Genomic DNA, 18,713 nt, shown 5'->3' with positions numbered 1-18,713 from the left:
CTATAACATACTTAAGTGCTAGTTAGACTTCTAAACATTTGGGCTGTTTTCGTTGAGGAAAACATTTAGGCATAATACTACGGTTGTCAAAAGTTATCTCATTAAAATTTTGGCATGTTTAAATATACATCTCCAACTGAAAAGTAGATATTATTTACTATAAATCAAATAATAATTATATTGTAAAAAGATATATACAAAATTTAATCTATGGTCATATATTTTTTTCAGAAATTTTAATCACCCTTTAAGACCATAAATCTCATGGTTTGTTAATTAGAAAGGCATCACATGTAGTATCACCCGATTGCCAATAGACCCCTCATATGTCTATTTTTTGCCAATAGATCCTCCAAAGTAATATTTTTTGACACTTAAAACGGGTAAAAAAAATCTAAGGAGGTGGGTAGGCCTCCTATAATTATATTGGTGAGGATAGATACTCACTTTAAAAAAAAAATTTATAAAAGAGTCAAAATTTTTACTAATGTCATCTATTTGCACCTATGCCAATGCTACAAGGGTTTATTCTTCACACATAGGACTATACGAGGGTTTATTCATAATTGTGTGATACTACAGAGTGGCTATTGGCAATTAACGCTAAAAATAAAATAAAAAAGGCAATTAACGCTAAAAATAAAATAAAAAAGAAGATGGAATCCCAAATAACGAAAAGAGTATCACTCAAAGGTCACAATTTCACGAGTAGTTCAGTTGTTAACCCTTCGGCAATTATGAGATTAGTTCCTGGTTCGATCATCTCCAGCCATAAAAAAACCCCCGCAACGGAAGCGGGTCGGAATGTCTACCAAATTATCAGACCAGTACCCGTTCTTTAAAGTAGCGGGTATGATCCAATAACAAACCTATACAGAGCGGGTCTGATCCAATAACAAACCTATACGTAGTTCTAAATGCCCCCATGAGCATCGTATTCGATTCTTTTTCCCTCAAATTTTGATTTCTAGGTTAAACCCCCCTTATGGCCTAGAAATTCGATTTCTAGGGTTTAGGGTTTCCAGATGGATAGGGGCGATGGGGATCAGCACGAAAACAAGGGCGTCTTGGTCTCCAAATTCGATCCGTTGGTGGAAAATTTCTTAGCTTCCATGGATTCAATTAGAGAGCTCTGTGGATTGCCTGACGAAGAGAGCTTTGATGCCAGCGAGATCGAGCGGTTCTCCTCAATGATCACCTTCTTGGAGTGAGATACCAACTTTATTGCATTTTCTTACAAATTAATTTTTGAATTATGGATATTTATTTTATTTCCATACGAACACTAATTTGTATGAAAGAGGCAATTTTGCATCCCTTACATTATGACGGGAAATTGCTTTTATGAACTTCTTGTTGGAAAAGTAGTTTTATTTATTTATTTTTTTGTGGATTTTGTTAAGTAATTTGCTCTCAACTCACGATTGAAATACTGTAGATAAATACATGAGTTCTTAATGGTAATGTTGATGTCATTATATACACAGAGAATGGGAGTATTTTGCTTATGAGCCGAAAACCATCAGTTTTGCTTGTGAAATTGGAGGTGGACAGTTTGAGGAGGATATTGGTGAGATAACCTTGCCCCCGTTCTCATCTGCAGCTGTTCCTAAGGTAAGATATACTGAGTTTGTACCACACCACGTTAATATAAAGACAAATAAGGCATCAATTTGACTGTTGGCTCCTCCACTGCAGTTAGAGAATCCACCCGGCGAAGCAATGTCTTTGGATAGGTATTTTTGTTATTACATGTTCTTCTGGAATAAACAATTTAATAGCCCATGATTATTTAAATCTCATAATCTAGAGCATTTTTGCCCCTTGATGCTTATCTTTTATTTGTGAGAGTTTGTTTTCTCCTTTTGTTTAGATTGGTGGGATACCAGTAAAGCAACCTAGTGTGCATAAGCTATCTAGTTGCTTATGGAAGCTCTTAGGGTTATGATGTCCATCTCCTTGCTTTTTTAATGAGTGGACTTTAATAAATCCCTGTTCCTGTTGGGACTCATTTTTCATAAATGCACAACTGAAAAGAGTAATTTGAAGGCCTGATTTTGTTGAACGGTGAACTTAAAAGGAAGAGCATGAAGGTCTGGAATTTGTTTAAAGTTTTAATTAATTTTTTACGCAAAAAATGTATTTGATCTATTTTAATTCTTTATCTAAACTACTGTTTCTATCTTTCTGGGTTTAGCACCTGATGTTCGTAATTGTTTACATTATTTGTTTGAACACTTCTATGTGTTATTTTCCTACAAGTTTTTTATTGAACATTTCTATGAAAGCCAATGACCAGAAAACAAGCAAAAATACATGGTCATAGACTACATTGCATAGCTTGTGAGTACTTCTATCATGAAGCATTGGTATCATGAAGCCATACATCTAGTGTCATGTTTAAACTGATGGCTTATTTTCGGTACATCCAAACAAATATTTTTGTATCATATTTTTCAAACTATATGTCACAGACAATACATTCATATTGATGGTATATCCATAGTTATTTGACACATTATATATGAGAGGGACACTTACGTTCGAAAAATTTGTTTCTAACACCTTATATATGAGAGCGACTCTTGTCTATGTTGAATTGGCATCATACAACAGTTCTTTTTTTTAATTAATTTCTTTAATTTCAATCTACAACAGCAATTACTTGTTATGATCTCATAATATATTGTATTTCAGTTCATTGTTTGCTTTGTATTGATCTTTGAGAAGTATAAAACTCTTTATGTTTTCATGTTATCAGTTTGCATGTGTAGCATGTTTAATAGAACTAGCTGTCTTTTCATTTATGCTCAGATTTATGCATAAAAGCTGAACTTAGATGCAATTCTAACAATGCCAGTGAGAAACTATTCCTACAGTGATTTTGTGTTGCACGCGGGGGGACTTGTTTGGGCTATGGATTGGTGTCCCAGGAACCAGGAGAATTCTGGCAATAATCTTAAATGTGAGGTAACATATACTTCCATCCTCAAGTTTCTCTTCTGCTTGCTGTTAGTATATGTGACTTTATCTTTTTTCTTGAAGTTTTAGCATTTGTTGCATTATCTTCTTCTGCAATATTAGCCTTTCTCAGTTTTTGATTAAATAGATGCAGGCTTCTGGTGAACTATTTGTCATGCTACAAGCAAAATATTGTAGACATGTAAATTCTTGAATTAATCATTCCACAACAGCTACATATTAAAGATTCACACCCATCTTTAGCATTTTATAGATGTTTAATCCTATCATGCCACCACCGTGTATTTGCCTCTAGATATCCTGCCTTTGCTCTCAAGCTTTTAGTCTGCACTTGTCCATTATTTACGTTGGGTTTGTGATTTGATGAAGATGGTAGAGGAGGAACCTGATGTTGAAGGTTAACAATGGTGTTACTTAGAGGACATAGCAGACGAAATCTTATTAACTGAACAACTATTAAAACACTACATTCTAGTTTGAGTGAGCTTTACCCATGTTTAACTGAATTTGGTCCCTTTCATATATAATGACTCATGTTCAGTCAGGTGAATCCACCTCAAATGCTTGGCCATAGTTGTGCACACTAATAAGTCTGAGCATGGCAGAGTTTCTTGGCTGACATACGTATGCATGAGGCTGCAATTACATGTTTGTAGACACCAGATCAAGGAAGTGAAAGAGGGATAGACTAGTTAGGAGGAGAGAAAGCTGTAACTTTGGCTATAAAAGTCTTCATTCAGGTGAATTCACCTCAAATGCTTGGCCACAGTTGCGCACAGCCGCACACTAATAAGTCTGAGCATGGCAGAGTTTCTTGGCTGACATATGTATGCATGAGGCTGCAATTACATGTTCGTAGACTCCAAATCAAGGAAGTGAAAGAGGGATATTCTAGTGAGGAGGAGAGAAAGCTGTAACTTTGGCTATAAAAGTCTTCATTAGATTTAATTGCAAAATAAGAGACCTATTGAAATTTAATTTTTGATACTTAAATCTTTCAGAAAACATGATCTCTGGTACTAGATCACGTATGATTCTTAAGAAAGGGGGTAAATAAAGTTAATGATTTGGTGTCTACTAACATGTAAAACACCATGATTCACTCAATATTCAGTTCCTTTCTCATTGGATTTCCCGTGGTCAACACAATCCTGAACTCACAATCCTACATTTGCACTGCTACTTCCATCATTCTAAATCTTTTAGGTTTCCATGTAAAACACCATGATTCACTCAGTATTCAGTTCCTTTCTTATTATATTTCCCGTGGTCAACACAATCCTGAACTCACAATCCTACATTTGCACTGCTACTTCCATCATTCTAAATATGGTTATTGTAAAATGTTTATTTTCATTCTCTTTTATTCCTGTTTCGTCAAGTATAAATTAGAAACCCTGAATCTTTTAGGTTTCCATGTAAAACACCATGATTCACTCAGTATTCAGTTCCTTTCTCATTGGATTTCCCGTGGTCTAACACAATCCTGAACTCACAATCCTACATTTGCACTGCTACTTCCATCATTCTATGCTTAGGTCAAAATTCCAAATGCTTAGCCTCAATACAATTCTAGAAATTTTCTCTCTCCTTTTTGTTTGTTTTTACATTGTTCTGTTACATGTAACCTTTTGTGTATCAGCCTGGTTTGTTTAGTAAATACACTGACATGGATAGAACACCAGACATCTACATGCAATGGATTTTAAAATTTATTCACAAATTAGAAGTACTATGTCTCAGACAGTTGTTCAAAACATGTCCGATGCATGTCAGTACGACACATTCATGCTTGAAAATGTCATGTCAGTGCTACCTTCATTTTTGTAGTTCTTTTGCCATTCTTAGAAGTGGATGTGTTGCCCATCTGATAGGCCAGAGTTAATCAAAATCTCTAACTGAATACATTCTGTTGAAAGTCTAGGTTAGGTGTGTTTGTTGTCTTTGCTGTAGAATTTCAGAGGGGTGTTGGCCTGTTAGGTTGAGGGAATGGAGTGGGGAGATCTACTGTTTAGAAACGACAACTCAATGTTCAAATGACCTGCCATAACTCGTATATACCATTGACCAACTCTAAACCATGTTCCCATATGTATGTGTGTGGGTGGTTGTGGGTGTGGATGTGTGCACACTTGCATGGATGCATGCGTGTGTGTGATATTTTACAGATCTGTTCTGTCCTCTGCTAAATTTTATATCAGAATGCACTGACACTAACCTGAGAAAAAAACTAATAATGTTGTTAACAGAAACGGTGGGTTTCTTTATGATCTGCTAAGTCATTCAGCTTGCTATATTTCCGGTAATTTTAATATTTCTATCCCTTCAGTATTCTGTGTTTATATTCCTTTAAAAAGTCTTCTTAACTTTTGCTGATTTTACTTGCTTTGAACTTGCTGTGAGTGTATGTAAGTATGTATGGCTTTTGATATTGCTTGTGATACTTATACAGTATGTGGTTAGTTAGTTTTTTTTTTCCTTTTTGGAATTTATGTTGCATGCATGCAGTTGATTTTGAATTTTATTATTATTATTAATGATCTAGTGCTTAATAAGTTCCAAAAATAAATATGGAGGGTGCTTTCAACTATTATCTCTTAGTTTTCTTATCTCTACTTTTGATGCATTTGTTTTTGATAATCAAGAACTTGCCAGGAAAAATGGTTTAAGTAGTACTTGATGTAGTTGGTTATTTTCTCTCTGGTGGTTGGTCCAATAGTTGCCTTCCCCGTTTCAGATAGGTGATTTTTTGTTTGGCTGATAGATTATATTTTCGCTTGCACGTGAGTTTTTATTTATAGCAGTTATATATTGCGATTTGGAACTCTTTCTTTGCAGTATCTCGCTGTCACTGCCCACCCTCCTGCTCACACTGCTGGTTCTATTTATCACAAGATTGGTGTCCCATTGACTGGAAGAGGTATCATTCAAATATGGTGTCTTGTAAGTTTGGAAGAAAATGCTGAAATTTTGCAAGGGCCTCGAGAGAAACGAGGCAGAGGGAGACCTAAAGGTTCTTACGAAAACGGACCATCAAAAGGAAATGAGGAATTGACCGTTCAAAGACCCAGAGATAGGCCTGAAGAGAAAGTTGAAGGAAGAGGTAGAGGGAGACCTAAAGGTACTTGCAAAAACAGACCATTAAAAGGAAAGGAGGAATTGACCATTCGGAGACCCAGAGGTAGGCCTAAAGGGTCTGGTAAGCGGTCTGGTAACAAGCAATCACATGCCGGTGAGATCAACTTGAATCAAGAAATGGATTTAGCCTCATCTGGTGATAAACTGGTGCCAAGAATGAGCAATTCGGGAGGAGCAAGTGCATTGGAAACATTAGTTCCGAAACGTAGGGGAAGACCTAGGAAGAAACTTGTCACAAGTCCAAGCGAGGATGCTCCAGTGAGTAAAGATATTGTGGCGCTACCTGTTTCAGCTGATTTGAATGAAAATATTGAAACATCTATGCTCAATTCTAGAGGGAGACTTGGAAAGAAACCAATTTCAAGTGCAGATGAAGGTGCCCAAGCCTTTGCTGTTGACCCTGGGAGAGATGTATCTGCTCCTTCCACTTCAAGTGGACTTGGGACTTACAGTGGAGGTAGAGAAGACTGTGAACACACTGTTCCAATGGCAAATGGACCTGATGATGGGGTCTTAAAGAAAATGTGTAAGGGCCTCAACAGTTGTCCCGTGGCAATAACAGATGATACTACTACACAGAGAAAGAAAAGAAGAGTAAAAGACAAGGAATGTTTTGTCTCTCATCTGAACATTGATCAGCATTTATCAGGTGATGAACACAAGGAGTTTGCAGTGGTAGTGGCGCCAACAAATGACGAGTTGATCCTAAGCAAAGAAATGACTGAGAGATTCCATATTCCAAATCATACTGCTTTGCCCAAAGTTGTGTTTTGTCTTGCTCACATGGGAGAAGTTGCATGGGATGTGAAATGGAGACCTGTCAGCAGTAGTGATCCGGTAGACAGGCACCGTCTTGGTTATCTTGCTGTTTTGTTGGGAGATGGTTCTCTGGAAGTGTACGTGGACATCATTTCTGCAATTTTGTTAATTTAAATTTTCCTTTGCAGACGCTTAACATCACTATGTTGGTCTCCTAATTTACTTTGTCTCTTGATTTTGTTATAGCTAATAATGGTTGAAGGAATAATCATTTTGTTTAATCATCTTGTTTACAATAAGTTTTTTATTAGGACTTTTGGAAGTGTTAGAAGAGTAGATAATTTTATGCCGAGCCCTTTTTTCTTAAATGATCCTTTTCATGATCAAACAACTGTTGGTTCTATTTGAATACATGTCTTCTGTGAAGGCGATGGCCATTTTTTGGCTGTAAAAACAAGGTTCTATGAGTTCAAGCAGCTGATGGTAGAATGGCTCCACAGCTTTGTCTGCTTTGTGATGGATGTGATGCATCCTGCATGACCTGGAATTCATCACTTCCTATTAGGGTCTTCCCTTGATTAAATAACTAGTATTTCCAACCATAATCCATTATTTATCTAATTCAAATATCTGACACTGCTTATATTTCAACAGTGGTTATTGCTACTGCTAATCTGAGGATCATTATCTTATTTTCTTGTATGGTCTGCAGTCACATCTATAGGAAGTCACTGATATTGATTGTATTCATTGTAGTATGGTAATTGAAAGGGTAATTGAAAGTGTTTTGTTGCCTGTCAAACTAAGTTGTTAAGGTTATTCTATGGTTGTACTTTAGTTTGGAATGCATCTTAATGATTTTGTTTTTGTTTCGGTGTGATCGGTAATTTTATTTATTTCAAAATTGTGTTGCTTATTTTAGAAATTATTTAGCTACCTTATTGAATTTCTTTTGCAAGATAATTTCTCCTTCAATTTTCCTTTGAAGAGTACCTTTGTTATCTTCCTGATGCTGGTCAAAGATTCATGGATTTCTTAATGTTCTGAGCACTGCAGTGCAACTTTTGGTTATTAGTAATTTTCTGTGACCAATCCTAAAAAAAATATTAGGTTATATGATACCTTTCAGAACTTTAATAGTGTTTATATATTTCTCTTCATATAATATCTCAATCTGGTACCTCTATTTTGATGTTTGCTTGGTGTAACATTACCATACCCATTTCCAGCAGGCCTTCTTGATACTGTAATAGTATGTCTACAGCCTCTGCATACTTCTCAATTACATTATACCAAGAAAAAGGTTTCAGATGTTGTCTTCATTTCTAGTGTGGAATAGTCTAAAACTGGACATATAGTTTCAGTTTTGCTAAGTTTTATCTGGTGCATATATGTATTGGTCGTCTTTGGTTTTCTCCAGGGCTAGTTTCCTGCGGTTTCTGCAAGTTCAAGTGGAATTTATCAGAACTTATCTAATATTGAAGGGTGAATAGGTGCTAATGTTCTTAGTTGTTAATAATGTCATCTGCCTTTGACTTCTATAGCCATCCATATCTGTTAATCTGATCTATTGCTATTTGATGTATTTTTCTATATTCAAATGTAATCCTAATTTTAATTTTTAATTAACAAGATTTAGGGTCCCCTACACTTTGTTAATTTTGATTAACTGGTGATTGCCGTAAATCCCTTTTGATATAGCACCTACTTAGCTTATACGTTCAGGTTCAGATATCACGCTCTTCACTTGCAAAGAAGCAAAAATGGCTGCATATCCAGTGGTTATGAATGAATACTTAGTCTACATGTTTATCGGAAGCAGAACCTGAACATGTAAGGAAACCTTTGAACTACGTAACCTATGAAAACACTTTATACCAAGGTTCATAAACTGAGTTTTGGACCTTCACGGTATAAATTTTATGGAATGATTGATACGAAACCGAACTGAAACCGAATTCTCGAGCTTTGTATTATACTGGAAACCTTGTATTCTTCTCTGCTGCCTTACCGAATACGTTGGCTATTGCTTTTCTGCTTTCTATTTTATTCTGATAGCAATGTTATGCTTGTTAATATTTCATTTGCAGGTGGGAAGTTCCTGATCCTAGCATGGTGAGGATATTTCATAGTTCCAGTCACTCCAGTGGTACTGATCCTCGGTTTTTGCAAGTGAAACCTATATTTAGATGTTCAAAAGTGCTATTTGGAGACAGGCAAAGGTAAATTGAGTTGGATGTATTTTTTTCTCATTTATTACTTTTGCTGCTTGAAAGAATTATTTGAAAAGCTATAGCGAAACCAAGGAGAGAAGAGGTGTCTGGGGATTGTTTGGGGGTGAATTGTTTGGGGGTGAATTGTGTTTCTTCATATTACTTTAATGAGAATGAAGAGAGAGAAAATTAGTATAATAACTATTCAAATTATGCAATTAATAACATTTGAAGTGTGATATAAGTTTATAATAAGCAATTAAAGTGAAGCAAGTAGGAGATAGGTAAATGATGGGAGCCAATATTATGCTAGATGTGTCAAATATTTGATAGTGATTTAGATTGTGCATTGACTCCATTACTTAAATGTATCAAGATTTCAAATCTCCTAAAAAAGACAGCTTCACCCTTGGATTTCAACTCTTTTAGATGTAATGATTCTAATGAATCTCTACTATTTACCTGGATGACAAACAAAGCCTAACTCAAATTTCAAATAAAAATACAAGTTGAGGTTTGATAGTGATTTGAGCTGGCAAAATGCATAGCACGTCGTGGTTTGTGCTTGGACTTGGATGTAATTGCAAATTTTAGAGAGGAATATTGTTTAGTATTTCCCTAGAAATGAATAGCCTATTGAGAGACTAAGACAGTGATCAGCCAGTATTAGTTCTTTGGGACAACCTGTCAGATGAAAATATCTTACCTAGCTGTGACCAATGAAACCCAAAAAAAAAAATTTCAAGTTTGCACGAATAGGTCAACTCAGGCTGATGTAAACCAAGTAGTTCAAATATTTCTTGACAAGTACGTAATGTTTCTGTCAGTTGGCTTGATGAACCAAAAGATGTAGCGCCAATATATTTCAGAAACATTGCAGGTCAAACTCAGCTACTAGCCTGCAGTTGCTGAAAGTTCTAATTCTTAGAAGTATCTGGATTTGGATGATCTATCAGTCCTGCCAAAGATGATTGTAACAGGCTTTATCCTTGATCGCTTGATCTATTCTGGGATCATACTGTCTGCTCACTACTCAGTCCTTCTAGCAGGCAGCGTACCTAATCACCTCAGCATTTAAATGATGTTAAGGTTTTTGGTCATGAATGAATATTTCCCAGAGTCTAGTTCAAAGTGTGAGACTTAATCCAACTTCTTCCAAGTTCCAATGCATAGTGAAAATATATCTATTAAAAAATATATATATAAAGCTCCTTACCTCAAAAGGGAAGGAGTAAGGAAACTGGTGCCTCAGTCTCATCTGTCTTCATGCGATTTGAACATGCAAGCAGTTTATCCATCTCTTTAAGGTGTTCCGTGACCTACTTAGCACACAATACAAGCACTACACATACCTATTTAGTCCTATCCGGACACATGAGTTTGAGTCAGGTTCGGGTTAGACTATGAACTCTGATAAGGATTTCTGCTATGAACCCGTATCATGTAAGACACATGGTTAATTTCTGTGACTCACCGCTTCTTGCAGTTTTATGTGCATGAGCCTATCATACATTGGCTGTTTGAGTAGTGATTTACTCTTCTGTTCTTCCTTAAATTAGACATCATCCTGACCAACATTTACAATTTACATGCAGACGCTTTCATGAGTTTTAGAGATTTATACACCATGCAAAATATGCACACATTCTGGAGCTGTGGTCCAGCTGAAATTGCAGAATGCTTTTTAATTGATTTACTTTATATTTTGCTCTCACCTATACCATCTGGTTTATGCAGTATTCCTCTGACATTGGAATGGTCACCATCAGCTCCTCATGATTTAATTTTAGCTGGATGCCATGATGGAACGGTAAATGCTAGTTGCAGATTGTACTATTATCTTGTCCACTTTATTTGGTTAGCGGACTGTGTTGCTTATTATTCTGAAAGTGCACAGGAGCAATCCTATCCATTAACGAATATTTTCCTGATGAAGCACTACATTAAGAAGAAAAAAAATGATTAGATCTTACTTGATCTTCCTATTGTGAAATTTACCTTTTTTCTATCATGTATCCTATCCTTATGCTACATCAATGTTTCTTTTACATTTCATAGATCATTTCTATCCAGGAGCTCTGCAATTCAGAATTATACTGTATGCAAATGCTTAGGTGGTTTAGCTGATCAGCTTTCTTATATTCAGGTTGCCTTATGGAAATTCTCTAAGCAACACTCATCACAAGGTAAATTTGTTGGGGAAAAGATTGTTTCTAAATTTACGTGTCAAAACATAGCCTTTCAGCTACAACTTGTTATTAGGACAGGATAATTGTTAAATTGCAAACTCCTTGTCTTCTTCCGAATATCTAATCAAACATGAACTTAACGGGGCAACTTCTGCCACAGATATGAAGCCCTTGCTTTGCTTCATTGCGGACTCTGTACCTATTAGATCTGTTTCTTGGGCTCCAGATGAAAGGTATTTGGTACTTTGACGCTTTATTCATTCTTCAATGGGTTAACTTCTCAATCCTGTTTTAGAGCTTTGTGGACTAAAGAAATGTTCCTACCCTAATATTGTATAACCTCAAATCCATTGTGTTTACGAACCTGATGGATAAGTTTGTTATGGTTCATGCATAGTACTATTATAAAAATGTGCAAGTTAAAAAAAAAAGATGTCCTAAAGCAACCACTGAAATACAGATTTAGTTAATCTATTCTTTATTCTCATCTCTTACTCATACCTGATGGATAATTATTTAAAAGATTAGAAATAGTTCAAAATTTACAAAATTGAGTTTTTTCCTACTTGTTCTAAAATAATAGGAAAAAGTTGATGAAAATTGGTAGCTCTTTTTTCTTTTCTTTTTAAAAATTGTTGGAAATTCATTCATCTAGTATGTCATATTGTACATCATACAACATCAGATAGAACATTTAGTAGTAGTTCACAAAATAGTAGCTCAGAGACTCAAGAGTATATTAGTATTAATTTATAAATGGAACAATGTCAGAACTCGAACAAAAATTTATCTATGTGAATCTGGTTTATTCTGTTTATATGTTAAACCTTTTTTTTGCCAATATTAACTAATCCAAATTACACATAAGGCTGAGATGTGGTTATTGTTTAAAACTTAAGGCTGAATAGTGTATGACATATAACCTTTAATGATAACTCACTGCAAAGTGCGAACTCAATCAATTGTGAACATTTATCCATATACATGTTGTGTGGGTATTTTCCCGTATGAAGCCGCATCCATACCCAACACCTATTGTATCCATACCGCACACTATCACAGTATCACTTCTTCATACATTTATTCAGACCTGTACTCAATTATATAATGCATATTTTTATATAAAAAACTTGTTATACACTTCTTGGATATTTATCCTAACACGTCACATCTTCTCCCAGAAACTCCTTGGACATATTGTTTTCACTCCATGCCCAGTTCAGAACTATAATTTTTAAGGTTGGTTGTGTATCATGTTAGAAGACGAGTGGCTTTCCAATTTATAATGCAACATATAAAAGAAACACATTATGGATTTCTGTTTAGTTATGATTTCTTCCTAGTTAATAGCTTCAAGGTTGACATATTCAATATTAAGCCAAACTAGTGCTTTTAGAATGTGACTCATTTAATTCTGTGATCTTATTTAGCTTCTCTCATGATAGTTTACAATGGGATACTAAGAATTTGAAATACATGGAATTTTTAAAACTACAATATTGACTGGACTGAGAAGAATGGTGTATGATATATTAAAGATTTATATAATCGCTGCTATTGATTATTAATTTGAGCTTACTTCAGCCACAAGCTCGGTTCATCAGCTTGTCAATCGTCCTTTATTCTTGAACTGTACTATTATTTTAACATTACTTTTTGGAATATAATCAACCTCGTATTTTCTGGAAAAATTCTAAGAAATGTACTATTATTTTGTAAATAGGTAGATTTATGCTGCCATTCATCACAAATGGAAAGCTATGTTTATACTCTATTCTATCTAACATCACTACAATATTTTATGCAGCGACGCAGAGAGTGCAAATTTAATGGTGACTGCTGGACATGAAGGTCTAAAGTTTTGGGACATACGGTATGTTTTCACATGTAGTTTCTGTGTTGTGGCTCTAGAAATGGCTCCTTGATTGGGATGTCTAGGCCATTATATTCTAAAAAATTGTTTCTTATTGATGCAGAATTTGACCTAATTTAGCAGTATTTGGTCATTCACACATAGTGACTCTCAATGTGTAAATTAAACAGGGGCATAAAATGAGCATAGAGTTACATTATCTTAAAGATCATGAGAAAGTTGCAACTTATAACCATTATAACTAAAGGAAATTAACTGCAAATTTATGGTTCATATGATCATGACTATGACTTTTGCATAAAACATATAAGATGACACTGTCTAGTTTATTTAGCTTATTATCAATTGGTGCTATTGAGTATAAGATATAAGAAAATACCGTCCAAATGGTGCTGTGCTCTCCAAGAAGGGAAAAAAAAAACATTCATCATAATCTACAATATGTGTACCTTAATACATCTAAAACTAGAATTTGCTATCTTTTGAGAACTTCTTGTGTATGGATCAGACATATCTATTTGTCTTGTCTAAGGTATATTAATCTTCCCATTGCTTAATGAATGGGTAATATGTTGTAAAAATACACACAGTTTTATTGCGGAACCTTAAAAACATGCAGATCAACAAAACGAAGTCGTCCAATTATATTGTGTGCTATGCATTTTCATAAGTGGGCCCAACTAAACTAGTAATGACTGGGGGCCTCTATTTCTCTAGGTATGTGTGTGTATCCATCTTTTAGGACATGCATTCTCACGTTATGATACTTGGAAAATATTCATTATTTATATTAAAGGGAAAATATAATTGAGTACTTTGAGCAATGATGACTGGTTACAGGTGACATGATTAAATTTCTTAAGATTTGAGGATGGTCTCTTTTTGAGTAAGATGTAGTCTCTTGTACTTGGATTATAAAATCAGATTTAAAATATATGACTGAATAAGCCAGTGAAGCATTGTTACTGTTGATGAGATGGCTAATGTACCAAGCAAAATATTGAAGACAAGTTAGACCTGTCATGTTACTGCTTATGGTTCTCATTCTGTTTTTCTCCTCTATGCAAACTCATTTAGATGCATCTTTTTTATTTTTATTTTTCAGGGATCCATATCGGCCTTTGTGGGAGTTTTATCCTGTGCAAAGATTTATACTCAGTCTGGAGTGGTTAAAGGATCCTAGGTAACATATCTCTCTCATGTGTAAGGCGTGAAATGCATTTCTCTATTTGCTTTCCTTTTCTTTTGTTGCTTCATCAGTCCACTTTTGCAACTCTTCATGAGTTCATTGGGAAAGAATACGAGGCCACGAGTTATGTTGTTAACTCCTGTATGGTCAAATTTTCATAATTAGCAGATGCTCTACCTCGTATTTTACAGTAAATTGGAGGAATGTCAGAGTATAAACACTTTTTAAATAATTACCAGGCATTTCTTTAAACATGTGTTCTTTATCTCTCTGCGTGAATTATCATGAACTCACCAGGCGTAATTCAGGATGATTTCCTATGGTGCATGTTGTTTGGTGATGATATAATGTTAGTTAATGGGACTAGAGAATTCAATTATAAAACTAGAAAGATGGAGGGAAGTTTTGGATTCTAAAGGATTTAGAATAATTGAACAAAAATGGAATAACGAATCTCACTTCAGTAAAATCAGGAAGAGTAATGAGTACACAATATAGATTTGACTATTAAGTAGTTTGAAGTGACTCCTCCATCATTAAGATGTTGAGTTGAAGGGGGGGCAATTTACAAAGTCAACTGTCAAAGAATGTCCAGGTAGGATAGTTATGTTGATATATGGCTTACAATTGAAAAGAAGCAGCAACAAAGCTAAGAGGGGTTCTACAGTGCTCAGTTGAACCCTCTCGTGGACAAGAAGTTGCAACTCCCGGTATCCTTCAGCACCGTTTTCCACGGGGGGAAGTAGAAGACGACAGGTTTCAACAGGCTTGGTAAAATTTTTTTGTAACCCAAGCTGAAAATCGACTGTGTTTTCACCAACTAAGTTCAACCATGTCATGTTTACCGATTTAGAATCTTTATGCGGTCAGGATTTGAATTCGAGTTTATTGAGTAACTTTTGTTGCAGGAAAAACTCTATAAATGGGGTTTTCCATCAGGTCTAGGGTATCCAATCTCCAAGGCTTTATACTTTAGAGAGAGGCAAAGAGAGAGAAGAAAGATCAATATTCTTGTGAGGATTTGGAAGAAAGAGATGTCTAATTGTAATCTTCTTCGATATAGTACATATAGTTCCCCCCTTCATCTCGTGTTCTTGCTGTGATTGCTTGTTGGTTTGATTGTTCTTTGTTTTCGTGATCGTCAAAAGGTTATCCGCAATAAATCCTAAGGTGTTGGTAAATCCCTACAATTGGTATCAGAACAATATTGATTCTAGCAAACTCTAATAACTTATGCAGTGTTTCTAGATATCTATGTGATTGTAGACTGTTCATGGTGTTTAAGAAAAATTCTATAGGATGGCTAGAAGACTATCATTACTTCCAATCGAAGGCCAAATGGTTAATCAAAATAGATGTCCTCAGTGTGTGTTAGATTTGAGAATATTAAGTTTGGTGAAGAGAAATGCAAAGAGATGAATAAGAAAGATTTGCATGACATGTAATACTACTGCACTTAGACATGTAATACTATAACCTGAAAAGTACTGTATTTTGTTGATTGGATTTAAAGTACTGTTTCTTGTTTATCTTACATGTGATTTTGGCTATTTCCATAGATGTCTCGTCATGTCACTTGATGATGGAACTTTGAGGATGCTTAGCTTGTGGAAAGTGGTAAATGATGTTCTGGTTACTGGAGAAGCCTCTAGCACAGTGAAACAGTCTGGACACCATACCTACAATTGTTCACATTTTGCAATTTGGAGTTGCCAAGTGTCACGAGCAACTGGTACGATCATAATATTTTTTTTGTAAAATATAATTAAGGCAATGATATTTTATTAAAGCAATGGTATTCTATTAAATCACATGATTCACATGGGACAAAGAAGTGATAGAACTCATCTTTATTATGACTGGTCCATTTCACAATTTGACATATACCGACATCACATAAACCTCAAATGTTTTATTGAAATACTAAAATGTTGTAGGTATCTATGACCCATTTGATCATCTCATAATCCTTGTATCTGGTTAACATTTCAACAAGCTGTAGATTAATATATATTATAAATAATGTTTGAGTCAAGTGTGTTTTTTGTAGTTTTAGATAGATACATGCATAGAATAGTCTGAATACCTTCATCTAAATGCTTCGATGGCCTAACTCTTTCACAGCATAAATTCTGGATGAAGGAAGATGGTCATGTTAGGTACTTTGATAAGCACAGACCTAGCATGGTCATGTTTTCCGGATAGTTAGCTAGAGATTTATTCTATAAGTTAGAGAAGAATATTTGTATTTAGATATTCTTATTATATTTTCGCTCGACTTTTTTCCCCTTGCTTTTATTGGTATCTTCCTTATAATATTCAATTAAGAAGAATATGCGAAATCCAACTTGGTCCACTATCTGAAGCTCTTCAGAAGTCATCATGCAGGCTTTTTACCGGAGTGATTAAGGTTGCAGTGATCAATAGCTTGTATATCAGTGTAGTTCATTGACGTATTCTTCCGGTTTTGTGTTCAGGTCTTGCTGCTTATTGTACTGCAGATGGCGCTGCCCGGTTCTTTAAGGTATCAAGACACCCAGAAAGAATCTTCTACGACACTAGAAACTAATTATTGTGACAATATCTTCACATTAGTATCTTGAACCGTGCACTAATTCTGTTACTTCACTGTTTAGCTAACCGTGAATGCTGTTGAAAAAGACTCAAGTCGGTACCGTCAGCCCCATTTCCTTTGTGGTTCACTCGCCAGCGATGGTAGAATTTTGAAGATCAAATCCCAACTGTCTAAAGATCCCTTGCCAAACATGCCATTGAAGAAAGTGCCAACTGGGATGGGAGATGTCGCCCTTTTCAGTTTTCTCTCTGATCCGAATCAAGCGAGAGGAGGTAAAGCTCACTTCCTCTCGTTGGCAAATATTATTCATAATGGAATTCATTCTTATTTTTGTCTGAGTTGTTTTATAGGAGATAATCAAACTCCTCCAAACGCGAACTCCAAATCGAAACCCAGACACAACAAAAATAGATCTGGGAGCAAGGAAGCGGATCCTGGCCAGGTACCGTGCCAAGAGTTAATAACAGTGGAGACCACTGAGAAAACAGAAGAAGGATCAGCACAAAAGAATGAAGGATTACCTCCCAAAGATGTGGCACTACACAAAGTAAGATGGAATATGAATAAAGGAAGCGAGAGATGGTTGTGTTATGGTGGAGCTGCTGGAATAATTAGATGCCAAAAAATCTCATTGGATATACCACAATGAAGACAGAATCAGAAGCGTATACTACTAACAATAGTGGGAGCCCCCACGATAAGTTTTTTCGTGTTAATAGAAGGTAATCTGTATCGTGATTGGTCGCATGTCAGTCTTGTTTAAGGAGAATTGGCAAAATGTATTTATATGGTGCGGGGACGTTGCAAGTTCGAGCTCCAGAAAGAAGCAACAGGACGAACAAGTAGTCCTGTTAAAAGAGAATTGAGTATTAGTTAGTTAACAGCGGGCAGCGAGAAGCGCTTTGAATAATTATTGGTGATTATTGTAGCATTGTCATGTTTATTTTAATCAGCTATTAATAAATGGCCACTGATGTTAGACGTACGAGACCTTGACGTATGTATGTTTAAACGTTGGACATGATAAATGTATAAACATAGCTAATCGTTTATGAATGCATAGATTTATTCTTTGTATGTCCGTATTATTATAAAATACGGGACCTATTTCATAAGATTCCCCCACCCCATGGAAGCAACCTTTTTAACGGTAATTCTATAGAAACAGCTCTTTATTATTAATTTACTAGGTTTTATGCACGTGTAATGCATGTGGTTAAATATCATAATTATTTATATTTAGTTTATTTCCTTACTAAAATTTGTTCTTTGATTTTAGTTTGATAGTTTTTACTCTTTTGTCTCTAAATTTTAATATTGTGATTATTTATATTTTTTAATATTTTTTTGAATAAGCTATACTCAATTTCAAGTTTCATGTTGATAATTGAACTGACACGAAACCAACATGAAGCCAATTTGAATATTTATATTATTTGGATTGACATGAAAGGAAGTTTTACCTATGGAAGTATAGTGTTGTAAAAGTCAAAAAAGACTTGAAAAAATAGCATTATAATAGCAAGCAAAATAATTAAAGCCAACAAGCCTAGACAACTAATTAGGAGTGGCTAAAATAACACAAAAGAGAATATGTAATTTATTACTAATCATTGATAGATTTTATTAGAAACCATAAACTAAATATTAATGCTAACTCTATTATGTTTTTATATGATAAAATGTCCACAAAATAAGTATATAAAAGTATTTAAAAATTCGTGAAAATCTCTTCCAAATATTACTAATTTTACTAAAAAATTATATTATTCTATAAAATATTAAGAAATATTGC

General features: G+C 35.0%; 1 protein-coding gene across 2 annotated transcripts; it reads left to right on the top strand.

Moving 5' to 3' along the window:
* LOC109836741 lies at positions 927-17,995 on the top strand. Of its 2 annotated transcripts, XM_020404734.1 has the most exons (15): positions 927-1,207; positions 1,488-1,614; positions 1,699-1,736; positions 2,880-2,970; positions 5,821-7,016; positions 8,970-9,101; positions 10,830-10,902; positions 11,239-11,278; positions 11,442-11,514; positions 13,089-13,154; positions 14,260-14,337; positions 15,903-16,075; positions 16,821-16,867; positions 16,980-17,190; positions 17,269-17,995. In XM_020404734.1, the coding sequence occupies exons 1-15, from the start codon at positions 1,026-1,028 to the stop codon at positions 17,565-17,567; spliced, it is 2,826 nt and encodes a 941-aa protein (XP_020260323.1). In that variant the 5' UTR covers positions 927-1,025; the 3' UTR covers positions 17,568-17,995. The 2 variants fall into 2 exon arrangements, with proteins under 2 accessions (XP_020260323.1, XP_020260324.1); XM_020404735.1 differs by lacking the exon at positions 927-1,207 and having other exon boundaries at positions 1,547-1,614; positions 2,861-2,970.

Source organism: Asparagus officinalis, chromosome 4, assembly GCF_001876935.1.
Source record: "Asparagus officinalis chromosome 4, Aspof.V1, whole genome shotgun sequence".
Classification (NCBI taxonomy): Eukaryota; Viridiplantae; Streptophyta; class Magnoliopsida; order Asparagales; family Asparagaceae; genus Asparagus; species Asparagus officinalis.
This window is presented reverse-complemented; position numbering and strand designations above follow the sequence as displayed.